We start from the raw sequence: 26,711 nt of genomic DNA, 5'->3' as shown, positions 1-26,711 counted from the left end.
CAGCCACTGGGGGGTGGGGGCGGGGTGAAAGCAGAAGCTTGGGGTCATGGGGACAGACTGGAGAGGCGAGCCTGCCTTCTGCATTTAGATTTCCATCTTGTCTGGTATCTCTAGATGACCTTTAATTCCATCTTGGACATTTTAAAATGAGAGCACTTGGTCCTGAGATTGCAGATCTGTGACTGCAGATCTGTGACATCGGAAAACAGTAACAGAAGAAACATCAAGTGGCCAGGGCATCGCAGGCTCTAAGAACCTAAGTCTGATACCTAGTGGCTTTTTATTTCTGAAGACCAGAGCCAAGCCATGGAGTCACACATACCTGCCCTTCACAAAACCCTAGCTAACTGAGCTTTATTGCCTCTGTCTGTGTGTGCACACACTATAAATGATCACAGTTTAGTACTAAGTAACTATTGTGTTTGACAGTAGTGGTGAGAGACTGTCGGCTCCTCCATATACTTTACTTTGTGTCCGTGTAAACATAATGTAGCTAATGGTGTCAGCACAGGAGTCACGTGTTCATGTTAGGATGTGTCAGCTGCACACATCCCTCAGCCAATGATCCTTGAGAAATACCTGCAAGACTGCTTGTTGGACGTTCTCCATATATGTGTTGCTCATAACAGCTCCAGGAACCAAAAACATTTCTTGGCCCTGTGCCCTGAAGACTATAATTACTCTGTATTTCAAATTATATTTTTGTGTTTTCCTTTTTGCGAGGGTCTATATATATTAAGGGGCACATTCTGCCTAAAGAGAGATGGTCTCCTCTTCCTTGTTAGGATCTGAAAGACAGTGACCTGCTTTGAAAACCACAAATTATGAAATAAGATATTAACAAAATTGCTCAGATTGCTTTTTACTTTTTTGTCCTTTAGTGTGAATTGCTGAGTGGGCACCCATGCTCATGTAATTTTTTTTTATTTCCTTATTTTATTTATGTGTATAGTCGAAAGTTTTCTCCAGTCCTGCCCAGCCCTGCGGTCCTGTACCTGCTTATAAAATAATCACTCAGAGGCTTAATGTTACTTACAAACTGTATGGCCTATGGCAGGCCTCTTGCTAGCTAGCTCTTATATCTTAAATTAACCCATTTCTATTAAGCTATGTTTTGTCACATGTTCCGTGTCTTTACCGGTCTGCTGACATCTTGTTCCTTCGGAGGCAGCTGGTGTCTCTCCAGACTCCACCTTTCTCTTTCCTGTCTCTCTCCTTGGATTTCCTGCCTGCCTCTAAGCTGCCTTGCCATAGACCAAAGCAGCTTATTTATTAACCAATGGGAACAACATATATTCAGTGTACAGAAAGATATCCCACAGCATATGTGTGTATGTGTGTGCATCTTTGCAGGGTTATGCACACATGAGTGCAGTGCCCACAGAGGCCAGAAGACGGTGTTAGATTCCCCACAGCTGGATTACAGGTAGTTGTGAGTCATTCAACATGGTGCTGGGATCCGAGCTCTGGTCCTGAGCAGTGTGTGCTTGTAACTGCTGAGGCGCCTCTTCACGCAGCATTTATTGAGTAGCCGTCTGATAAAGAAATCAGTGCAGTAGATTAAAAGGGAGCAGCCTCTCATTTACATATTTAAATTCTCCTCCTCTGCAGGTTACTTCTGCACAGGCTGTTTCTCACTTCTGAAGATGGAGTTTGTAACTGGGACAGTGTGCTGCAATTGCCTTGAGACAGTGAAGAACAGACACGTTAATTAAAACAAAATGATAGTAGATTAGCTTCTGAAAGGCTCTGACCATGAGTGCGGGGTCACAGGCCGCCGTCCTTCATAGTGCGGACTGCTGTGCCATCTGCGTTGTTCTGTGAATTGGTTTCCCCACTAAGTACGACTGTGAGATTTCCCATTCTGTTTTCACTCCTGTAGTCAGGTCACAGAGGAGTGGGGTTGTTGGGTCTTCAGGATGTGGGTGGTGGTGTAGGACTGGCTTTCCAACTTTCTGTGTGAAGTTCTCATTCATTGGTTGTACTATCTGCATCCCATCTGTGCACAGACCTGCAGACCCTGCTGTTCTGTTTGGGTTTAGACTAGCCGGGCATAAAGTGTTATCTCTTTTAAATCCAGTGTATCTGACGTCCCTGGGGCTGAGTCGTTCTGTGTGTCTGGGCTGTGGAGGCTTCTTCACTTTGGAGATTGTACTCTTCCTATCTGCTGTCTATTCTTGGCCTTCCTCCTTCACAGGGCTTTGTTTGGATGTATTTTACATGGCGATCCACCCTCAGTTCCCAGGACTGCAGATAGTCTCCAGTCAGGGCCCTTGCTTCTCACTTAGTTTAGGGGAGTGTGGTGCTTAACAGACAACTTGACAGGATCTGGAATCAATGCAGACGGGCCTCTGGGTATCCAGGAGGGGTTATCTAGATGAGGTCGGCTGAGGTAGGAAGACCCACACGTGGGCAGCACATTCCTCAGGCAGCATCCTGGGCTGAGTAAAAAAAGAGAAATTGAGCTCTACTTCCTGACTGTGGGTCATGTGACCAGCAGCCTCCAGTCCAGGCCCACTATGAGGGACTGCACCTCGCACTGTTGGCCCCGATGACCTCTCCCATCCCAAGTCGCCTTTGGTCTTCCTCTCCCTCCCTTGATAGTGACTCTGCCGTGGACAGATTGGTGCCCAGTAGCCATTTTCTGCAGGAAGCTCTGAGCTACAGCTTCCTGTCCTTTCTTGCAGGTCATCGATTACATTCTGCCACCCTTGGTCTCCTTGGTTCAAAGTCAGAACGGTGAGTGAGACTATGGTACTGAGAATCCGGTACACCTTTCTTGGTTTTGGTTTTTGGAGATAATGGGTGCTGCTGGGGATGTGGGGTGACCCGGTCCTCACTACCCGCCTGCCTTGCAAGTGTACGGTCAGGATGAGCATGTACCCTGTTCTTCCTCTCTGTAGACTCACGTTCTTGCCATTCTTCATTCCAGTGGAGTGGAGACTCTTCAGCTTGCGGTTGCTCTCCGAGACTACAACCCTGCTGGTGAGCCAGGAACTGGAGGATGGGGACGAAGAGGCCAGCTGTGACTCCAACAACAGCCTTCTGGTGCTCATCAGGGACGAGCTGCTCCCCCAGTAAGCACTGTGCCGTCCACTCACAAGGGGACGCTTCTGTCCAGCTGGCCCGACAATGGGGTCAGCGCTTGATGTCCCCGTGTCTTTGCACATACTTTCCTGGTCTCGTGCTGGGGAGGTCTAGACACAAGCAGTGGCTGTCCCACTGTGGAGGAGCCAGAAGAGTCTCAGCCCCACTTCACAGCCTCTTTTGGGTGTTGTTTGCTTGGTACAGTACTCTGACACAAACTGAAAGATGTTCCTAGCTGGGGGCTGGTGGAGTGGTGGTTATGATTCAAGAACATGGACTTGAGACTTCTAGCACATCTCAGAAATGAGAGTAATGGAGGCCAGTCTTCCCTTTCCCCAGACTCTTTCCAGAGGGCTCAGTAGCCTAGGTGAAGAGTATGAACATGGACTTGGAGGGGCCTGTTCTTCCTTGCTCTTCCTGCATTCCTCACACAGCAAGGCCACAGCAGCGGATTCCCAGGAGCTCCCAGTGGGGATGGGGAACCCTCAGTTTAATCCAACAATAATTTTTATTTCGAGAGGGTCTCCCTCTGTAACACAAGTTTTTCTGGAACTTGCTATGCGGCCCAGGCAGGCCTGGAGTTGACACTTCGTCACTTCGTCACTTCGTCACTTCGTCACTGCTGGCGTTATGGGCGTGCAGACCACGCCTGCTCACGGTATTAAAAAGAGATCATTACAGGGTTAGATAGATGTAAGACTGTGTATTTCATCACTGTGCATGCCTGGTTATGGCTTCCCTCAGGCCTGGGCTTGGTCTCAGTCAAATGAACAGGCATTCCAGAAAGGCAGCCTTGCCCGAGGCATCCCCCCCTGTCTGTTGGAAAGTTCCCTGTCTGTGGCATGGAAGACAATTGTCACAGAAGAGGAGACAGGTGAATCATGTGACTTTGCCAGTGGTGAGAGTTTGAAATGCCTTATAGAGAGTTAGATCCACTTGAAAACATAAAATCAAAATCTAACATTTCAAGTGGCTTAAGTCCCTGCCTGACTGGCTTAGCAAAATGCATGATGGGAAGGGGCTGATCTCCTCCAGCCAGCTGCAGGGCAGTGACAGGCCAGCCTCTTTGTCATCCCTCACTTCCTGCAGCTTTTTGTGTTACAATTTCAGATCATTTAACTGAAGAAGTTGCTCATTTGTATTTGTGTGTGTGTGTGGGAGGGGGTGAGCACCTGTGTGTGGGTGAGTGCCTGGATGTGTTGGTGGGTGAGTGTGTGTGTGTGTGTGTGTGTGTGTGTGTGGTGGTGGGGTGAGCACCTGTGTGTGAGTGAGTACCTGTGTGTGTGTGGGAGGTGAGCACCTGTGTGTGTGTGTGGGGAGGAGGTGAGCGCCTGTATGTGTGGTTGAGTGTATGTGAGTGTGTGTATGTGGAGGGGTGCCTGTGTGTGGGTGAGTGCCTGTGTGTGTGGGTGAGTACCTGTGTGTGGGTGAGCGCCTGTGTGTGTGGGGGTGAGTACCTGTGTGTGGGTGAGCGCCTGTGTGTGTGGGGGTGAGTACCTGTGTGTGGGTGAGCGCCTGTGTGTGTGTGTGGTTGTATGTATGTGTGAGTGAGTGCCTGTGTGTGTGTGAGTGAGTGCCTGTGTGTGTGCATATATGTGTGTTTATGTGAGTGAGCACCTGTGTATGTAGATGAGCACCTGTGTGTGTACATGTGTGTTTGTGTTGGTGAGAACTTGTGTGTGGGGGTGAGCACCTGTGTGTACAGACGTCAGGACAACTTTCAGGAATTGATTCTCTCCTTCCACCATGTGAGTTTCAGGGCTGGATCTTGAGTGATCCATGGGGCTTGGCAGCAAGCACCTTTACCCACTGAGCCTTCTTGCTGAACCTACTGCTCAGCTTCAAACACTGCTGACGTCTCCTTCTGCTGACGGCTCCCGTCTGCCGGCGGCTCCCGTCTGCCGGCGGCTCCCTCTGAGGACGGCTCCCGTCTGAGGACTCTGGGAATCCTGCTTCCAGCCTTGCAGAGCTATTCCTCCTGGCTTGTCAGGTCCACATGGCTTCTGTAGCACGTCACCACAGACCAGCTGGCGTGGGATGACAGACATGTGCTCTCCCTTAGTGCAGAGGCTTCCTCTGGCTTCTGTGGTGAAGCTCCTCAAGCCATGTCTATTCCATGACTTCCTGCTGGGCTCTGGTGACTGCCAGATTCTGCCTGTTGTGGTGTTCACACCCTAGTCCCCTCCTCCTCATCTCCACGACTCACATTCTGTCTTTCTCTCATAAGAAGGTCTTATTGGTTTAGGGTCCCATCTGAGATTAGGTGGCAACAGCCCGAGATCCCTAAGAAGGTCCGCAAAGACGTTCTCCATGGCAGGACCGTGCTCTGTGCTGGGATGGGATGGTAACTGTAGAGGGTGCCCACTCACCCCACTCCTGTAGGACCATCGCTGCTGTAGCTCAGCTGCCCTGCCCCTGACAAGGCAGGGGCACTTCTCATGCACACTTTAAGCCAATGACTGTCAGATCCCACTGTGCTCAGAGTCTCTGTGGTGACTCTGTCACCACATTCAGGGAACTCAGGCTGGCCACTGGTGGCCCCTCTCTTCTGGCTCAAGTGTGTGTCTGTTGGTCCATCCTCTCGTGTGTGTGTGTGTGTGTGTGTGTGTGTGTGTGTGTGTGTGTGTGCCTGCCCTTACTTGTTTCTGCCCCCTCAGCTACCCTTTTTTTCATGGTTGGGATTTGGGCCTCAAAGTGAGAGGAGGTTTTTTCTTTTAGGGGAGACAGATCTCACATCTTCCTAGAAAATCATCCTGGTTTTTATTCAGTGGGCAGACAAGGTTGGATTTTAGAGGGTTGTGCTGAAGATAAGAGACCATATTTAATGGCTCTTAAGCCCAAATCCTTGTTAATTAACAACAGGATCTCTCAGGAGTTTAGTGCCCAAACCACTATCAATGAAGACTGAGAAATGAAAATCGTCTTATGCTCTTTGAGAGCTGACCACAGAAGGTGAAGTTGAGTCTCTGTGGGGACTGGTCTGGAACTGTCATTTGGGGAACAAGCTTATCAGTGTTGTTCTTTGGGAACAAGAATTCACTATTCACAGACATGTAAACATAGATTACACTGTCTCAATTTACTATCTTGATAGGATTTTAACCTTGGGATAACTAATGTTTCCCAGTTTTTATCCCCAAACTGGGTCCTTTTTACCCACTTGGAATTGTGGAACCGATAACAAGATGGAACAGTTGCTGACCAATTTGGAGTCAGGTCCTTTGTCCTTCGCCAGGTAGGAGGTAGAGGTGTTCAGGTCAGCTTCTCCTGTTTGAGGGTGAATTGTAGATACAGGGTAGAAATCCAGGGAGGAGGTTGTAGATACAGGATAGATCCAGGGAGGAGGTTGTAGATGCAGGATAGATCCAGGGAGGAGGTTGTAGATGCAGGATAGATCCAGGGAGGAGGTTGTAGATGCAGGATAGATCCAGGGAGGAGGTTGTAGATACAGGATAGATCCAGGGAGGAGGTTATAGATACAGGATAGATCCAGGGAGGAGGTTGTAGATACAGGATAGATCCAGGGAGGAGGTTGTAGATACAGGGTAGAAGCCCAGGGCTTGGAACAGGCTAATAAAGTGGGGGGACATGTTCATGTCGTTTCTGAGAAGGGCTGGAGATTTTTCTAGGAATTTTAAAAAGTTTGGATTTTTTTTTTCCTGATTATGTGTGGATATGTGCATATGTGAGTGTGGGTGCCCAGAGAGGCCAGACTTCTGTCTTCCTTGAGATGGTTCTGGTACTGCCTTGTCATTTTCATGGATAAGCAGCCCCTCAGGGGTGGGGTGTCCTGCAGGGTTTTATTGTCTCAAAGATGGCACCAAGGAAAGGAGCAGGGCATGCCTGTTCCCTGAACGTTCAGCAGAAGCAAAGGTTGTGTTGGAGGCAGGGGCCTTGCTGTCTCCTCCGAGGGAGGAGTGTGCATCCTGCCTGCTGCAACTTCAGCTGTTTATGAGACTGCCGAGAGGACGCCATCTGATGTTGTGGGAAGGCATAGAACACGACAGTTAAAGCATTTCTGTCCTTGACCCCGCAGTCAGGATAGGCGTTCAAGGGACTGAGCAGTCCTAGGGGAAAGGCTGTTGCTTGGCCTGACTTTGGTCACCTGCAACAATTTGAGCTTTGTAGTTTATTTATGTATTTATTTTTAAGCAGTGTTCAGCATTGGAGGAATCATACTGATAAGATGTGTCTGCAGTGTCGTTATAACAGAATGGCACCCGGCGCCCTCCCCTGGGGAACATAAGCACAGCCCTTTCTTCCTTTTTCATTTAAAAAATAATTCTCTTGTGACCTGTAAAATCCTCAGGGCCATAATGACTTCATAAATCATCAGGGCGCCATTCTTTAGAGTCCAGGGGAGGAACATATTCCTCCTCGCAGGTTAGAAGACGTTTCCTTTGAGAATTTGGCCTTGAGATGGATCCCATCCCTGGCAACACACTGTAGGTTTGCTGAGCTGTTGTAGGCCTGCTGTCCAGCAGTGACCATGACTTGCACTTTCTAATTCCTATTCCTGTGGCTCAGAAGACTCTGGAAAGAAGTCTTCCCCCAGGCACAAGGATTCTGGGCCAGTGTGTGGGGGAGCACTTGCCCAGCAAGTGCAGGAGGAGAGAACGGTGGAGTGGGTCGGGCAGAGAAGTACAGAGTTAGAGTGAGGGCAGGGAAGTACAGTGTAGAGTGAGGGCAGGGAAGTACAGAGTAGAGTGAGGGCAGGGAAGTACAGTGTAGAGTGAGGGCAGGGAAGTACAGAGTAGAGTGAGGGCAGGGAAGTACAGTGTAGAGTGAGGTTAGAGAAGTACAGTGTAGAGTGAGGGCAGGGAAGTACAGTGTAGAGTGAGGGCAGGGAAGTACAGTGTAGAGTGAGCAGCAAGCTCTCACGTTGGCTTGACTGTTTGAGGGACTTAAATGTGGAGTTCGTTGATCACCTTCATCTTTCCCCTTGCGATTGAGCTGAGAGTCTTCACTGTCATCGTGCTGTGGATAGAACCCATCACCCATGGATATAACTCTGGGTACAGCCATGGGTTCGACACTGGGCCTTGGGTCCACCAGGGAACCCAAATGTGGGGGACGTCTCCTGCTCACTGGGCCCTTGCTGCCTGCACAGCTCAGTGTTGGCTTTCCCTTGTTACTGTCTTACGGAGTGGGGGTCACCGTCACACAGCCTCCCTGGTCTAACTTGTGCAAGCCTTGTCTTGCTGTGGGATGGTCTGTATGTCAAATGTGTTGCTGATTGGTCAATAAATAAATCACTGATTGGCCAGTGGCCAGGCAGGAAGTATAGGCGGGACTAACAGAGAGGAGAATTGAGAGAACAGGAAGCTGGGTGGGGGAGACACTGCCAGCTGCCACCATGACAAGCCGCATGTGAAGATCCCGGTAAGCCACGAGCCATGTGGCAAGGTATAGATTTATAGAAATGGATTAATTTAAGCTGTAAGAACAGTTAGCAAGAAGCCTGCCACGGCCATACAGTTTGTAAGCAATATAAGTCTCTGTGCTTACTTGGTTGGGTCTGAGCAGCTGTGGGACTGGCGGGTGACAAAGATTTGTCCAGACTGTGGGCCAGTCAGGAAAACTCTAGCTACATTGTCTCGTAATTATATGTGCTTTTCTCAGATGTTGGCATGTTACAGTTGGCCATTTTCTGATATTCAGTGCATATGAGGGAGGAAAACTGAGTCATTTCTGGTGGTTTTATTCCTCAGGTACGAGCACATCCTCATGGAGCCTGACCCAGTTCCAGCCTATGCTCTGAAGCTGCTCGTCGCCATGACGGAACACAACCCGGCTTTCACCAGGTACTAGGAGGCCAGCATTGCAGTTGCCAAGGGGGCCCCTGTCCAAATCCCTGCTCTGTGCTGTCGTCATTGGTGCGGTTTTGGCCCAAAGTCACATGCTTTAATCCCTCACTTGAGTTTGTATCCCATGGAATGGATGCTGCCTCAAAACGAAGCTTGGACGCAGGGAGATGCCTTGGAGGACCTGAGTTAGACTCCTGCCAATCATGTAGAACTCGGATTCATAGTATGGGTTTAGTCCCGGCACTCCCAGGGCCAAGAGAATCCCTGGAAGCCAGCAGCCCAGCTAGCTCAGTGTAGACATGGAAAAACAGCGAAGAGACCCTGCTTGAAAGCAAGGCAGCAGAGGCCAGGACAAGCTGAGGCTGTCTTCTGAATGACACTTGTGGTGTGGTACGTGTGTGGCGTATGTGGGATGAGCACACTGGCACACACAAGTGAACACATGCACATCTTTACATACACACACAACCCAAATGATAAACTCTTTAAAGGTAAAAAACTCAATACAGCAGCATTTTTTTTGTGTGCATAGTGATCTTTTTTTCTTCTTTTTTGAGACAAGGTCTCACTCTGTAGTGGAGGCTGGCCTCTAACTCACTGTGTCCCCCAGACTGGTGTCAAGCTGGCACCAATCTTGCCTGCAGACATGTGCCACTGTGTCCAGATTATATGATTTTAAAATGTCAGGGTGCCCTGCTCTGTAGTGAAGGGGCCATTAAGTCTTGGATTGTTGGTGGCTTTCCTACCATCTGATTGAGCTGGTGTGGCTTGGAGCAGGGGAGAACTTCGGCCTGTTAAGAGCTCTGCAGACAGGACTCAGTGTGTTATTCACTGTACCCAGTCATGACAGCTCAGAGTGCACCAAGCCTGCACCCCTTTCTTTGTCCGTTTTGAAGCTACATTCCCACAGTTTTTAGACCCTTCAGACTGAGCGCTCCATCCTCTCTTCCTAAAGCAGTTGAATTCTAAAGTTTCTCCCAACAGCCGTGGAATGGAGTGGAGATTCAAGACTGGTGTTCTTAGACATTCACATTGAGAACTTTCAAAGTCAGCTTCATCTGTCAACATGGGAAGGTGGACCCTCAACTGAGCACTTGCCTCCATCCTATTAGCCTGGGGGTATATCTGTGGGGCATTTCTTGATTGCTAATTGAGGTAGGAGGTCTCAGCCCACTGTGAGCAGTGCCGTCCCCAGCAGGTGGCCTGGGCAGCAGAGGGAAGCCAGTGTGCAGATTTCCACTGTGGTGTCTTCTTCAAACTCCTTCTTGAGTTCCTGCCCTGGCCTCTCTCCTTGATGGACGGTGACCTGTGAGATGAACTTAACCCTTCCAGGTGCTTTGGTCATGGTGTTTATCAGCCACAGAGGAGACAGGACAAGAACATACTGCTGCTCTTTCTGGTCATTGAGCTCTGGCCACCTCGTTTAGTGCTTTCTCTTCTGTGCTGGGATCAAGGTGTGCCAGGCAAGCACTCTGTCCTGAGCTACACTAGAGTCTTCCTGTACTGCAGGCCGACCTCAGACTCACAACCTTCCCAGACAGACACCTGCTGCCATGTCTGGTTCTTCAGTAACAATTGTTCCTATGGCGGGTGTTCTGGACTCCGTTTCTTCTGTTCATCTCCATGCCCTAGAGAAGAAGGAACATAATGAGCCGCCATAGAACTGTCTATTTTGAAAATGATTACATCTAGGCTTAGAAGTTAACTCATTCCCCCCTAAGCATTTTAAGAAGAGGAGTCAGTGAACTGATTTTTAGAAGCATTTTGTTTTGATCTGGACAAGTAAATATTAGAATGTATTATCTCTGTCTTAAATTCCAACAGTAAAGCCACGAGGTTCTCTTCCTACCGCATCCCCTCACTGTCTGAATATGCCCCTCCCTAGTGCAGGAGCTGGAATTTTGGTGTGTGACTGTCCAGGGCAGCTGTGACTGCATCAGGGAGATGTGTGTATGTCCTGAAGTGTTGTAACTTTGTATTGTGGTGGTCGATTTTTAAAAATTTAGACTATCTTTCCCTGTTTTCTTGAAAATTGATTTTTTATTTATCAAAACACCTTGGTGCTCTTGCACACCAGTGTGAATTTGTACTCTTGGTGAGGTCTTTGCTAAACTAATACGTAAAAATTGGATTTCATTTTATTCGGCATTCACCCAACTACTCATAATATTGAATCTTTCCCATTTTTGTTTTCTATGTCTAATGAAAATAAAAGAGCTACGTTGCAGGCTGTGTATGGTGATACACATCATTAACCCCAGCACTCTGGAGGCAGAAGCAGTGGACTTTTGTGAGTTCCAGGGCAGCCTAGTCTATATAGTGAATTCCAAACGAAGAAGAAAAAAAGTTGAGCATTTCAGAACCAACAGCACGTTGGGGAGGGAAGGTTTTATCTACACTTGCACATCACTGTTCACTGGAGGAAGTCAGGACCGGAACTCACACAGGGCAGGAACCTGGAGTCAGGAGCTGAGGCAGAGGCCATGGAGGGGTGCTGCTTACTGGCTTGTTCCTCATAGCTTGCTCAGCCTGCTTTCTTATAGAACCCAGGACCACCAGCCCAGGATTGATGCCACCCATTGTGGGCTGGGCCCTACCACATGAATCCCTAATTAAGAAAATGCCTTATGGCCAGATCTCATGGAGGCATTTTTTTCAGCTGAGGCCCCTTCCTCTCTGATGACTCTAGCCTGTATCAAGTTGACATAAAACCAGCCAGCACGAGCACTTGTGGGCTGGAGAGATGGCACAGTGATTAAGAGCTCTGACTGCTTTTCCAGAGGAGCTAAGCTCAATTTCCAGCACCCACATGACAGCTCACAACCATCTGTAATTTCAGTTCCAGGGGATATGATGCCCTCTTCTGGCCTCTGTGGGAACTGCATGCACATGGTACACAGACTTACATGCAGGCAAACACCCATATAAAGAAGAAAGAAAGAAAGAAAGAAAGAAAGAAAAAGAGCCACATCCCCTTCAGTCTTCACCTTCTAATGTTCCTCAGGAAAGTTCACAGGTTTCTCCCAAGTCAAGTGATTTTTAAAATGGGAAGATTTTCTATAATTTACAGGACTTGATATAAATATAAAATTAAATTGTGACATAGCCATAGTATAGGATAGTATAAAATAGCCTAAAGGGGCAAGGCACATTTTAAATACTAATACACAAAAATAGCTGAGTCTTTTTATTAAATAAAGTAAGTTATTTACCCCCCTCATTCATTGATTTATAGATTGATTGATTGATTCATTCTTCTTGAGAGATGATGGCACTACGTAGCCCAGACTGGCCTTAGATTTGTAGCATTCCTGCCTCAGTCTCTGAGACTGCAGGTGTGCATGCCCAGCACCCTCACCCCCACCAGGAAAGTGCTCAGACCTTGACAACATTCTGAGACTGGGGGTCAAGAGCAAAGTGCTGAACACCGTGTCTTCCTGTCTCCCTTTACTGAGATCCCGTGTACAGCTTATAAATGTGCATTCAGCAGCTCTGAGGGAAGGAGAGGCGTTGTAAGTGTGTAGCTAGATTTTGGGTTTTGATTTTATTCCAAGAACTTTTTTTTTTCTTAAATACACTTTGAGTTGAAATTTTCGCGATTATATTTCTGGTTTTTTGTTTTGTTTTTGGAGACTCATATAGTCAAGGCTGTTCTTGAACTTGGTATGTAGCTGTGGCAAACCTTAAACTTCTGATCCTCCTGTGTGCACTTCTTGGACAGAGCGAACAGTACAGCTCTGAATATTCCATCTGCATTTCACAGATCCCTTTCTGGAGAAAATGTTTATCTTTTAGACTTGAAGATATGGTTAACAACATGGGCTGTTTGTCACACATGGGCAGACAGAATCCTGTCACCAAAGGGTCTGAGCCGGTGGTTCCCTGGTGTGTCTCTAGGAACTCTGTTGATAGTCAGATCCTCAGCCACACCCAGGCCAGCTCCGCTGCAGTAATTGCTGCTTCTGAGGAGCTCTATGAACCAGCCTAGGCCTGCTGGCTGCCCGCTCTGCAGCAGGTGTGAACCAGTGAGCACTGGGGGGGACTTCTACACGTTTGTCACTCTGACATGTGGAGTCAGTGGCGTTGCTTGCCCGTTTTACTGCAGTGTGGTGGTTGGTCGTGTCGTGTCTCCTTTGCGTCTGAATGGCGTTTAACAAATCTTCTGTTTCTGTTTGGACCTCGTGCCAAGGGCTGTCACCCCTAATTCTGGCAAGTGTCTGTGGTCTCATTTTGCTTCGAGTGACTTGGTGGCCATGAGTTTGTGTAGATGTATGTCACAGGAAGCATTCTGTTCTGTGCAGACATGTTTCTTGTCAAAGCATAACCAGGAGTCATTTGTAATCAACATTGGACCATCACTGTCTGTTGTCAGAGGATCATATATCGTGTCTGCATTGAGAACTAAATAATTGTTGGGGTTTTAAAGTACCCTGTGTCACATGAAGCATTATCTTAAACATTTTTATTACATTTTAATTTCCATATATACATACGTGTGCACACATGTGGACATGAGAGGACATGATGGGGAGACTGACTCTCCTTCCACTCTGTGGGTCCCAGGGATTGAACTCAGATCCTCAGGCTTGTCTGCAAGCACCAACCATTGCCTGCTAAACTGTCTTGTTGATCCCCACATTATTTTTTGAATTTTACTTTATAGAATTTTTAGTGGGTAAAGCAACCCTTAAAAGCTTGGTATTAGTACTGTTGAGGATTTATTTTACCCACTTCTAAAGAGAAATGAGTACCTGATTATGGTGGCTTGAATGAGAATGTCTCCCTCCCCCCAGGTTCATATGTTTGAATGCTTGGTCCACAGTCAGTGGAACTGTTTGGGAAGGACTAGGAGGTGTATCCCGGGGGGAGGGGGGGCGGCTCTGAGATTTCAAAAGGATGTAAAGCTCTCAGCTACTGCTCCAGCACTGTGATGATAATGGACTGACCTCTAAAACTATAAGCAGTCCCCCAATTAAATGCTTTCTTTTATAAGAGTTTCCTTGGTCATGGTATCTCTTCACAGCAATAGAACAGTAACTAGGAAATGATCAAATCCACATTCTAATGTGCTGTGGTTTGAGTGTTCTCAAAGCCCATGTACTGTGACTGCCCAGTGCAGCTGTGGGAGGCAGGACCTCTGGGAGGTGCTTGAGTCACTAGGTGGGTCTGAGTGCCTTCTCTTTGTGGGATGAGTTAGTTATTGTGGGACATTGGCCCCTATTCTGTCATCTGTGTACACCCTCTTCCATTCTGCCTTGTACCACACTCTGGGCCTAGAATATAGGCCCTCGCTAGCTGTGACCCCCCGTGCTGGGCTTCCCAGGCTCTCACACTGTAAGCCCAGATAAACCTCTTTCCTTTGTTAGTCACCCACATGGGTGTTCTGTCATGGTGACGTAAGGTGGCCTGGGACGTGAGTGGTGGGGTTTATTTTATTTGCTTAGCACTGTTGCCCTGGCAAGTCTCCCTTATAATTGAGTTCCTAACAGAAAGGTAACCTGTTTTCCACAGTAGCTCTTTCTACTGTTGGAAGGCAGGAGCAGACTCCCCAGGGCCCTGTCCTTCTGCTTCCTAAATTTACAGCAGGTTGCAGCAAGCTGTCCCTCTGAAAGAGCAATGCTCCTGTAGTCTGTTTGCCTTGAGAGCTGATTAGCTCTCAGCTGCCGTCCTGGGCAGAGATGGTGCGTTTTAATCTGAGTCCTTTTGCAGCAGAATTGAACTTTTTCCAGAATCATGGCAAGGTCATTTATGTTCTATATCTAAGAGGAAATATCATTTCATTTTGTTCAAAATGTTAATGGCTCTTTGTTTTATGGCAAGATTCATAAAAATGCTTTTTAGAAAAATGAAACTTGAGGATCTTATAAATGAAGCCCTCGGGAATCAGTGGTGTGCTGTTCAGGAAAACACTCCGCCCTGCTCCCTGCTGCACTCAGTGATGTGTGCCTGTAGTCTCGAGGGTGGGATGGGGTGGAGATGAGGCAGCAGGGTGGGCTGTGATGGCTGCCAGTCTCCAGCTGACCACCTTCCGTGGTTGGTTCAGTCTTTGACTCGTTGTCTCATCTAGTCTGTAGCAGGAATCTTCAAAGTTCTTATTAATAAAAACAAACCTGAGCCAGGTATTGGGGTGAACGCTGGAAGATCAGAGAAACAGAACAAGCCACAGTCACCTCACCTCGCCAGTTCCTCAGCTGATCCTGTTTCCTCAGACTGGAAACCTCTGAGTCCTTATCCAAATGAATCTCAGCTGCTTCTCGAAAGCCTGAAAGCTTAACCAGCCAAAAGCTTCTAGTTTTTGGTCTTCACACCTTATATACCTTTCTGCTTTCTGCCATCACTCCCTGGGATTAAAGGCGTGAGTCACCATGCTTGGCTGTATCCTTGAACACACAGAGAACCAGGTAGATCTCTGCCTCTGGAATGCTAGGATTAAAGGCGTGTGCTACCACTGCCTATCCTCTGTTTAATATTGTGGCTGTTCTGTCTCTGACCCCAGATAAGTTTATTAGCATGCACAATATTTTGGGGAACACAATACCACCCCATTAGTCAGCAGCTGCCAGTGATGGAAAATGATGACAGTGGCCTGGGGGAAGCTCCCAAGGGTGCAGGGGCAGACCTTCAATAGGTCCTTTGAGATGGGGGTCTCCCTACGTAGCCGAGGCTGGCCTCTACCTGGGTGGAGATCCTCCTGCTTGGAGCTAGGTGGCCTCTGAGCTTCCTGCTCATGGATGGTAAGAAATTGTTTATCCTGGAACTGAATCTGAGTGACCATGGCCAGAACCCAGAGTTAGGTAATCCTGAAGACCGAGTTCCAACTTGGTAACTGTGTCAGCAAGTTTTCATAGTGACAGAACAAGGGGGGTCATAAGTCAAGGCAAGTTAAATACATCGGGGGAAGAGCCTGTGACAGGGAGCGGGACATCTCCGCTCCAGGCGGTAGGAGCCTTTGGTGGTGGAGTTAGCGGTCTGTTTGTGTATTCTTAAGGATTTACCTCAGGGTTGCAGGATGTTAGGTCAGACAGTTGTGTGTCAATAAGATTGGGCTTTGTGCTGTTTTGGTGTGTTATGTTGACAGATGGTGCACAGGCTTCCTTGTGACCATGACTAGGTCATGGACTGTACTTCTAATGTTTCCTAAGAACTGCCAGCCTGTGTGTGCTCAGCAAACTTAGTTCTGCCTTGAGTATCAGAAGCAATGATTTTGTAATTATTTACAAAAAAACATATGGAGAAGCATGAAGATATTTTATTTTTGTTAACTTTGTCACATCTGAGTTCAGCCCACTTCATAAACAAAGGTACCTTGCAGGCTTATGAAGCATTTTTTTCACATCTACTCCCAAACCCAGGTTAGAAGTGAAATGAGCTTCACCTGAGATTCCATTAGATGGTCATGTCAGACATGGGTGGGGAAAAGGATGGAGGGAGAGAACTGTCTCCTGGATGTTGTCATCTGACCTCATGCACATGTGGTAGCTGTGCGTGTGTGTACACACACACACACACACACATACACACACACACGCACACACACGCGCGCGCACACACACACACACAGTGTGATGGTGACAAGCAGAGAGAGGAGATGTAATCAGTGATGGGAAGAGGAACAGATACAGGGGTGTGTGGCCCCACGTGTGCCTTCGGTGTACCAATGGAGAGAGACTTGGAGCAGAAGCAAGAACTGCATGAGTAGGTTGGTGGCAGGGTCCCCCCAATCTGAGCTCTGGTCCTGCACGGCAGCCCAGGGAGGCTGCGAGCACGTTTAGAACGGGCCTGTGCTACACTGGCTGCAGATTCCATGTACCGGGAACTGGTCTGGCCAGCAGTGCGATTTCACTATGGGATCCTTTCTCACTGTTCTCTTTCAGCAGAGACAGGAGGTCAAGGTCACGTGAACACTGAGCAGTTACTCCAGGCCAGAAGTGGATGACATATTTGGTGTGTGATTTACAAGGAACCCACCTAAGAGTTGTTTGTGGATGAGGCTGCAGCTGTAGCTGAGTGGGTAGAGTCTTGCCTAGCTGTAGGTTCAATCGTCGATGCTTTAAGAGGAGTTTGTAGTAGACAGTTACTGACAGTGAGTCTCCAGGTATGAAACTGTCCAGGGTAAGGCAGCATCTTTGATAGGATGGGGACTGATGGGAACTTGAAGGTGACTGGATGTGGGATTCTCCACGATCTTGCTGGTCTGCCCCCACTGTTGCTGTTTCTTCTGCTGTCAACCAGCTCCCCAAGGAAGCCCGGATGTGCCCTGAGCTCTATCCTCAGTCTTCTCCAAACTGACTCATTGCTCAGACTCCCTCTCCTCCTCATTTACCTAGTGCTCAGTGTCAGTATCTGTGAACACTGAAGTTCAGCTGTCACAGCTCAGTGTTGGTGCTTCCTCTGTGGAGGGGAGGGGTTAACTACTCCTGAGTCTCTGTGAGGACTGAGGGAGAGGCCTCCACCCACAGGAGCTCTGGCGAGTGAGCAGCTCATTGCTCTGGGATGGTCAGTATGGGGCCCAGTGTTCGGACAAAAGGAGAACCCTGTGTGTGCTTGGTCTCCTTCCTCTACTCTCTCCTCAGCTGATTGGGTTTCAAGTTCTGCTGACGGGACATCGTTAATGCGTCTCCGTTTGCCTCTTCCTGTGGACCCTTGCTTTGAGTTTAGCACTTTTTTTTCTTCTTCTTCTTCCTTTAATCACAGGTACTGTGATTAAACCCTGGACCCTGTGCATGCTAGGCAAGTGCTCCCCCTGAGCTGTGCCCCAGTCCTGAGAACAGTCATAGTTTGCTGATGGAACAACTGGATCCCAAACCTGTTTTCTTTTTCTACCGTTCTCACGAGAGCCCAAATCATCAACGTAAAAGTGGGAAGTTATGACTAACACAATTTTCCTAATCTTCCCACCTCAAAGGCCTCAGCAGCTGGTGACGGTCTCAGGCTTTGTCTGTGTTCTCTGTCCCCACCCCTCAGATCCACAGTACCGTGCTCCCTGCGCAGCAGGCTGGGTCCACTGCAGTGTTTATGTGTGGAAACTGAAAATTGAACTTCATGTATTAAAAGTAGTCACCTTTTGATTACCTTCAGCCCTTTAGGAAGCTAACCATGGTTTTCAGCCCCTGAGCCATACAAATAGAGGCTGCAGGAGTGTGACATAGAGATTCAGCTGTATATGATCAAGGAATCCTTCTGCACGAGAAGCCAGATATCAAGGAATATTTGGTGTTTTCAACTTTTAATATATCAGCTGTCTTCTGCTGTGAATTTCATGTGCACTCATAACTTCCCCAAGAACTTTTTTTTTTTTTTTTTTTTTTTTTTGGTTTTTCGAGACAGGGTTTCTCTGTGTAGCTTTGTGCCTTTCCTGGGACTCACTTGGTAGTCCAGGCTGGCCTCGAACTCACTGAGATCCACCTGGCTCTGCCTCCCGAGTGCTGGGATTAAAGGCGTGCGCCACCACTGCCCGGCTCTTCCCCAAGAACTTTTAACAGGTATTTTACCTGAAATTCTTCTCAAGCATCCTAGGCCAAAATGGCAAACAGACCAACTGCCGTCTTCTGAATTAAGGTAAACACCCTTACGGAGACACCGCCTGTCTCCTAGGCATACCTTTGCTTCTTGTGCAAACGAAGCTCAGACCCTCCTTTGTCTCACAGCCCAAATGGCATTCCAGAGCAATTTACTCAGAACAGAAGAGTTTTTTGCATACCAGGTGCAATGTAGTTATGAGGCAGGTTTCCTAGCTCTGAGCAGAGTTAGCCCGCCCTGCCAGTATATAGTGGCATAGGAAAATAGAGGCAGTTTTGTTTTAGTGACTTATAGACTTCTTTACCGAACCACCTGTAAGACTGTAGTTTGAGCCTATCATAAATGTTTATGATAGACTCGTAACGTTTCACCTAACCACTTATAAGAATATATCTTGAGCACATAAATTCCCTTTCTGACTTATTCCAGGCCTTATCTGACCCCACCTCCTCTATTCACTCCCCTTTTGGGCTGCAAATGAAGCTGGCTATCACGGCTCTTGTAGGGAGCTTGGAAGCTTTACTTGGGATTGGTAAGAGTCAGGCTGCTGATAGGCCGAGACCAGTTCTGGAGGAGGAAGGGGAAGAAACCAAGATGGAGAAGAAAGAGGATGAAGATGAGGATGGGATGGAAAAGAGTTAGAGCTGTGAGAGGACACGGGGAGAAGGGACGGGGAGGAGCTAAGTATAAGAACAGAATTGAAGCTGTGTAGATAGAATCTCAGAGGAATAAAGTAGACAGACGGAAGAGCACCGTGTACTTAGACCCCTGCCCCACTGCCGTCTTCGGGGGGCCTGAGGAAATTTCGATAGTGAAGGTCAGGCGTGTCAGGCTACCTAGCAGGCTGTCTTGGGACCTTCCTGGCTCAACCCTCAGCCTTTGGTTGTATCATCTTTCCTCCTCTTCATCTCATCTAGTGAACTTGTGTTTTAAACAAAAAATTTAAAATTTTAAAAATGTGTGTGTGTTGGGGGTGGGTGGGTGCATGTGCAATGTGAGTTTACATTCACAGTGTGAGTGCAGCACCCACAGAGGAGGATGCTGGATCCTCGGGAGCTGGAGTTACAGGCAGTTGGGAGCCAACTGACGTGGATGCCGAGAACCAAACCTGGGTCCTCTGAGAGAGCCGTGCAGGCTCTTAACCACTGAGCCGCCTCTCCGGGTCCCTGGATGTGTATTTTAACTCCCTTCTTCTGAAGGAACAACTGTGTGTCAAGCCTTCCAGGTTCCCCTGGTGCTCATGTGAGAGCACAGGGACCCCCAGTCCCTCTGCATCTTTCCACCTCTCTCTCTGAGCTGTCTTTTGCTTTTGTTTTTGTTTTTTTTCTCCACCCTAGTCCCACTGATGTAGTCTGTCTTCCTTCTGCTGAACTCTGTACCTGTGAGTGGCCTGTCCCCCTCTGGTCCTCCTGCAATTCCTGTCTCGGGGATGGGGGTGCTGTCCTACACTGCTAGGGTTCAGACCTCAGTCCATCCACTTGTTTATCATTCTTGTTTGTGCCTCGATTTCTTCTCTGCAGAGCAGAGGACTCAGAGCCTTCCACTGATGTCATCGCTGTTGGCTGTTCTCCAGGGTCCTCACTCCATCCTTGGAATAGCAGAACCTCCCTGTGGTCCCTTCTGTAGGCCTTACTGTATCGATCTGCCTTAGCATTTGTGACAGGCAGTGCATCTCTCACGCATCCTGTGCACAGCACATGGGAGGCACTATTTTCATGCTTGTTGAAAAAAGGCAGAAATTTAGCCTGACCACAAGTGCAAGTGGATTCCAAACCCCAAACTCCAAAAATTTCATGAAGTAAATGGAACTAAAAAAGGAAATGAACAGCTTGTTAAACTGAAAATATGTTGGAAAGTGTTCATTATCTCAGTTACAGTTACTCACTTATTATTGTTGGGTTTATATCTAGAGATGAGGGGAAATGCTGGCAGTGCGTACAGCTTGGGGATTTGCCCCTGGTCTTTGCCCTGCTGATCCTTAGTCTTGCTGATACTGTGTTTCTGTTCAGTGACTTCTTACCCTGGGATATGGGACATGACCATGTCCATGTTTCCTGGGAGCAATAGTCCCTGTTGCAGAGACTGTAATGGAGTCACAAGTCAGCAGAGAAGGTTGCCTGCTGCATAGCTCAGGTCCAGAAAGAGCATGAGCACGGAGCTCATAAAGAGTGGCTTTGGGCCCAGACAGAGCACGGTGCACCTGGGCATGATGTGACTGGTGAGCCAGGGCCCTCAGCTAAGGACCTGTGTGGGGACAGCTCATGAAGAGCCCAAAGGTGCACTGGCGTCTGGTGTCTAGGGGCTACTCGGGTGCCTGTATGGATCCTGCGCACTGTGTGGAGGCCGTCTTGACTACAGCTTTCCTTCTTCCTTCCCGTACCACGACAGAACCAGCCTGTGGCCTCAGCGCACTCAGCAGATGCGGGTCATCCCAGAGCTGTGTTAGGTGCCAGCAGCAGTATTATGGGGTCGTTAACATAATAGAATTCCTGTTTCCCCTCAACTGTCCTTCCTACAGGGAGGGGCTTACTTTCAACCTGACCAAACTTTCTCTGTGAAAATTGTTATTTTCCACCATCTTGGCAGTGGGAGATCTCTGTGTGGAATACAGATTTCTGTGTTCCAGTGTAGGCTGATACTGTAGCTAAGTTCTAAGGCTTTCTCAGAGGGAGAGCTATCAGCCTATAGCCAAATTAAGTGATGACTGTGTGTTTGTCCACTGGGGTGTGAACTTCCTCAGGGAAGAACTGACCTGCTTGGTCAGAGTTCTTTGGGTCTTTGCAAGATGAACATGTGTGTTAAAACTGTGGAGACCTCAAACCTGACATTTGTGTATGTATGTGAAAAGTATATTTTACACACACACACACACACACACACACACACACACACACACACACACACACGAGAATCCTGCAATCCTCTGCAAGCATGTCAAGAAAGGTCAGATGTTTGAAGGAGAAAAGCCACAAATAATATTGCTTTCAGGGTAGATGCCATCTCATCCTGTAACTAAACATTAAGAAGCCATTTCTTTTTGAAGCTGACTCACTCAACAAATAATTTGAGATGCAGCTTGATGTTGGAGATTTTAATTTAAAATGACTGTCACTGGCCCACTAGACTGGTAAATTATGTAAACAAAAAAGCTTTGTTTATAGTCTACTACTCCTCCAGTCAGAATAAATATAAAATCTAAAACTCCTAACTGATGTTGTTGGAATGTTAAGCAAAGGGTGCCTCCAGCTCGAGGTGAGCCTGCAGCTCGGGGTGCTCACAGATGGGCTTAGAAGCAGCTTCTCCAGAGGAGGAACTTAGAAGTGTTCTTTTAAAGAAGGCAGAGGTGTGGTGGGGCTGAGGTGGGACAAGGTTGGGTGTGAGATCCACAGCTCTCCAGGACAGGCCTGGAGCTTCCCAGTCTCTGTAAGATGCCCCTTGTACAGTTTTTCATTTATACAGTAATTTAATGCTGTTGTACAGGGTTATTGCAGATGTAATTAAGACCCCCAATTAAATGACCTTAAAATATAGAGAAGGTCACAGGCCTTTCAAATCTGGTCTAGAGTTCAGGGTCAGGGTCAGGTCAGTGAGATTTGAAGCTTGCAAAGGACTGGACACATAGGAATGCATCCCTTACTGGCTTTGGTGATGGAGAGGACCACATGGCAAGGCTGAGAGATCTTTGTGCTGCCAGACTTTGGAGACAGTGGAGCCCAGGTGTAACACTTCCCAGGGATCCTGTGCTGGGGGAAGGGAAAGACTGAAGACCGATACCAGCCAGAGGAGAGACTTGAACTTGCCTCCAGCAAGAGATGGCACACAGTTCTGCAACTTGCCAGACCACCTTGCAGAGAGACAGAGCCCAGACAGTGATGGTGGGCGGGACCACACCCTGACCAGGACTGCTGAGCTCTGCACATTGCTTCCATCTGTTTAAACCCAGGCCTATGTCAGACCCTGGAGATGGACTTGGGGTCCCTGGGCCCCTTTATTTGTTCCTCTTCCCAATGTGGCCACATTGAATAAATCCCCCTTTTCTGCCTTTCACTGTTGTCTCTTTGATTGGCATATGGGGAATGGGGGCTGAACCTAGCTTATTGGAACTGTTTGGGCCCAGGCTCTGACCCTAAATTAAACTTACAGGGGGTCTTTAGCTGGTAACCAGCAAGCATATGGGGACCTGAGTCCTCCTGCAGAAAGTTGACCTCTGCCAACAGAGAGAGTTAGAAATGGGTCTCCCCTCACCCAGCCTCTAGACCAGAGAACCTTGATTCTGGCTTCGTGATCCTCTGAGAGGATGCTCCAGGCATGCACAGTCAACTGCATGTCCAGAGAGCAGTGAGCCCATAGCTCGGCATCCTTAAGCTCTTAGTTGGTGACAAGCTGTTATGTCATCATCGTTCCTCACAGGTCACTTGTCTCTCTGGTTCTGTGAACACAGACAGTTCCCACCTGGGCCCACTGTAACAAGATTGTCACTCCACCAGCAAGGGGTCTGCTCTGGCTCCCCCCACTCAGCCTGTGATGATTTAGTCTAATATCCATCTCTTTTCTTGGGATGCCTTTCACCCAGGCTCACTGCTTGGACATTGGCTCTCGGTTCCCAGCTGCCATGCTATGCCTAGGTCCTCTAGAGGGGTGATGGTAGAAGCCACAGCATAAGGAGTTAAGCAAGATTTTTAACTAGGTGCAAGACTTGTGAGTGGGGTTCCTTCCCACACCCTCAGCTCTTCTAGGTGCCTGTCCTCTGTCTTCCCAGCTGTGGCCTCAATCACTGGGACCAAAGGCAAGGCTTCCTTTGTGCCCTTGGTCCAGATTTCTGGCCTACAAGCCTATGGACTTTGGAAAATGATTGTTTTATGCAACCACATTTGAAGTAGTTAAATGTTTCCCTAAAATACCATAACAGTGACATGGTTATAAAGAAATCCTGAAAAATACATGAACAGAAGCAGAAATTGCAGATTATCAGTCCCGTGCCACCTTGAGGATCAAAGCAATCACTACCCTGTCCTGATTCAAGGGAAGAGGACTGGCCAGGTGACAGTGCAGGTGTCTGAGATAGAGACATGGATGGGCGAGGCCCTTGGGGAAGACATGTCCCTGCTGGATGGAGTTGGGTCATGGTGCCAGGCCTTTGCTCCGTGCATCCTGCGTCTCTTCTCATCCTGGCACAGTGCCCGGCGGAAGTGACTTAAGGGTGGAATGATTAATTTTAGAAACTTTTTCATTATGAAGGTTTTCTTTTTGTGTGGTAATTGGCATGGATGTAATGTATCTTGATCACGTCCACCCCAGCTCCCCCTCCTGTACTTGGATACCCCCAAAACCCTCCTCCTCCCCTTCCATCCTCTTCTTGTTTTGTATAACACATGAGTCCAATTGTGCTGCCTGCCTGGCCCCTTCTGAGCCACAAGCAGCCCAGCCATGTGTGTTTATCCAGGTTTACAGTACCAGGCAAGAATTTCCTCCAGTGAAACTGGCTTCACATCCAACCAGAGGCGGTTGGTTAGCCTGGGCCGCTCTCTACATCTCTGAGTTTGACTTGTTAGATTCCATATATAAGTGAGATCTTGTAGTGGGTTTTTTCTTTATTGAATATGGTATCTTTCTCTTTAGCACAGGCTGGAACTCTTGGTCTTCCTGCTTCAGCCTCCCCAGAGCTGGGATTTTGTGTGTGTGCCACCATGTCCATCCTCCTGCAGTGTGTTTCTGTGCCTGTTTAATTTGAAATCACAACCAGTGGACCATCATCACTGATGGCCCTTCTGTCCTTTCCTTTGCTGACTGGCATTCTGCTCACATGCCTAGACCACACCTCTGTGCTCCTGTTTTCTGAAGGGCACTCAGGCTGTTGCTGTGCCTCAGGGTCACAGACGCTCACTCCATGAGGGGTGATGATCATACTCACTTTTGCAAACACAAAGGTTGCCTTTTTCCATTTCAGCATGGAAGTCCATGTCTCTTGTGCCCTTAACATGTATCTGTGGCCCAATTGGAGAATAAAGTTTTATTGGTACACAGCCTGTCTATTTCAGCATCAGTCACAGCTGCTCTCACATCACACTCTCTGCAATGCCTTCTTGTTAGTTTCACAGACACTTCTTGTATCTGTGTATTATCACAGGCAGACAAGCTCCTGGGAGGCCAGATGTTGTTCAAATCTTAGATGGTCTTATTAATAGAAAACCCAGAGCCAGATATCAGGGTAAAAGCTGAAAGATCAGAGAAACAGAGCAGCCAGCCACTAGTTCTTACCTCTAAGAAATTCACAGTCTAAAGAGAGTGAGTTCCTGTTTCCTCACACCTTATATACCTTTGTCTGCTCTGCCATATTACTTCTTGGGATTAAAGGTGTGTGTGCTTCCCAAGCAAAGGCATGAGACCTCAAGTGCTGGGATTAAGGGTGTGTGCCACCACTGCCTGACCTCTATGTCTAATCTAGTGACTGGCTCTGTCCTCTGATCCTCAGGCAAGTTTATTAGAGTACACAATATATCACCACAGCCAGATGTTACAGCCCTGTTTCTATCTGCCAGTCATTGTGATACAGACAAAATGATATATTTCTAAAAAGAGGCGATATGCTTGACTTATCTCACAGAATTGATTCTAACAGGATACTTAAAAAGAACATGTTTTGAGATTTATTTTTAATATCTTAAAAAATAGTATGTGTGCGTGTGTGTGGATGCCTGCAGAGGCCATTTGATACCTTGAAGTTAGAATTAAAGGCCATTGTGAGCTGCCCAGTGTGGATGCTGGGAACTGAACTTTTGTCCTCTGCAAGAGCAGTATGTGCTCTTAAGCACTGAGATCTCTCCAGCAGCTGAATATGATCTAGAGCTATAGCTTGTGGCCCCAGAGCAGCCCATTTGGAGAATAAAGTTTTATTGGTACGCAGCCTGTCTATTTCAGCATCACTCACAGTTGCTCTCATGTTACTTTGACTGGGCTATGGTTGCTATAGAGACTGAGAGGCTGCAGTGTCCAGTTTTACTGTCTGGCCTGTCACTGGGGATCACATGCTCTGCCTTGGACCAAAGGGGTGTTTAGAAGTGGAAATACTTTTTGGTTTTCCTTAAAACTATCTTTTGTAGCACTTGGGTGAAGTTTCCACTGCTGAGCTGTGTCCACAGCCCCAATTTATCAAGCTTAATAAACACTGACTGACTTGGATGATTCTGGTTTCATCCGGCGACTTTCTCTGAAATCTCATGAAATAATTATTCTGTTATAACTGATGATAATTTATAACCAGATTTGATGAGAGAATGTGCCTAGAGTAGATTGGATGATTGGTGTCCAATTTTTTAAAAATTAAAGACCATTAAAATTCATTGTGCATTAATTTATTTATGCTGAGAGGACAGCTAACGAGGCAGAGATAAAACATGGCAGCATCACACGCCAGTGACTCTGTGTGCACTGTGGACCGTTACATTATTTCACCTGCATTACCTTGGTTGGGTGTCTTTATAATCATTGTGAATTTTAATTAATTTTCACATTAAAATATCAGTAAGGCTGAGCTGATCATTGTGAAGGTGCCTGTGTTTGTGTGTAATTGCTGGAGTTCTGTGTGTTAACGTCATCGTTTATTTAGTCTGTATCTGCATCAGTTTGAACAGTTAGACATTGGGGCTTCATTCCACCCTATTAGGGTAGCAGTGTAAATGCATATTATCTCACATGTCCTCACCTCCTTTTTTTCCTTCTCTAACAGGCTTGTGGAAGAAAGCAAACTGGTCCCGCTCATTTTTGAAGTGATTCTGGTAAGAATGCAAGTATGTCTTTTGGAATTCAAGTGAACATTTCAAGTTTTAAAGTTTTGGGGTGAATTGTATGGTTGTCTCTCTCACCCAGACTCTGTCCCCACAGACTGTATGTCCTTTGTCTTATTCCTAACCTCATGAGACTTCTGCTCTCAGACCCGCACAGACGTCACTCTCTGGAAGTGAGAACAGCCGGAGTCTCTAGATTTGTCCTTCGAAAGCAGTTTGCATTTTTTATTTCTGGTTAATTAAGCAACTTGTGGTTTTTATTCTTCCCTCCCTCCCTCCCTCCCTCCCACTCTCCCTTCCTCCCTCCCTTCCTCTCTTGGCTCATTCTGTAGCCTGTGTGGCTCTACTCTTGTGATTCTCCCTGCCTCAGCCTCCTGAGTGCTGGGTTATAGGCATGTTTCACGCTGCCTAGCTGATACCTGCTTTCTAGCATAGAACACAGCCTGGTCTGAGGTTGGCTTGTGGAGGGAGACACAACACATGCTGCACTTGTGTGTAATCTTTCAGCATGAAC

The 26,711-nt window shown here is 47.6% G+C and overlaps 1 protein-coding gene across 4 annotated transcripts in view; it reads left to right on the top strand.

Annotated features, from left to right (window-relative positions):
• The window catches only part of Ulk4 (unc-51 like kinase 4), a 312,713-nt gene that overhangs the window by 114,409 nt on the left and 171,593 nt on the right, over positions 1 to 26,711 (top strand). For 2 of the 4 annotated variants that reach the window (XM_059268917.1, XM_059268916.1), the window contains exons 28-31: positions 2,688 to 2,739; positions 2,933 to 3,077; positions 8,799 to 8,891; positions 26,140 to 26,200. In XM_059268917.1, the coding sequence (XP_059124900.1) occupies positions 2,688 to 2,739; positions 2,933 to 3,077; positions 8,799 to 8,891; positions 26,140 to 26,200 (351 nt within the window). The remainder of the gene's footprint in view (positions 1 to 2,687; positions 2,740 to 2,932; positions 3,078 to 8,798; positions 8,892 to 26,139; positions 26,201 to 26,711) is intronic. The other 2 variants (XM_059268919.1, XM_059268918.1) reach the window with 1 other exon arrangement.

Source organism: Peromyscus eremicus, chromosome 7, assembly GCF_949786415.1.
Source record: "Peromyscus eremicus chromosome 7, PerEre_H2_v1, whole genome shotgun sequence".
In the NCBI taxonomy this organism is placed as follows: domain Eukaryota; kingdom Metazoa; phylum Chordata; class Mammalia; order Rodentia; family Cricetidae; genus Peromyscus; species Peromyscus eremicus.
This window is presented reverse-complemented; position numbering and strand designations above follow the sequence as displayed.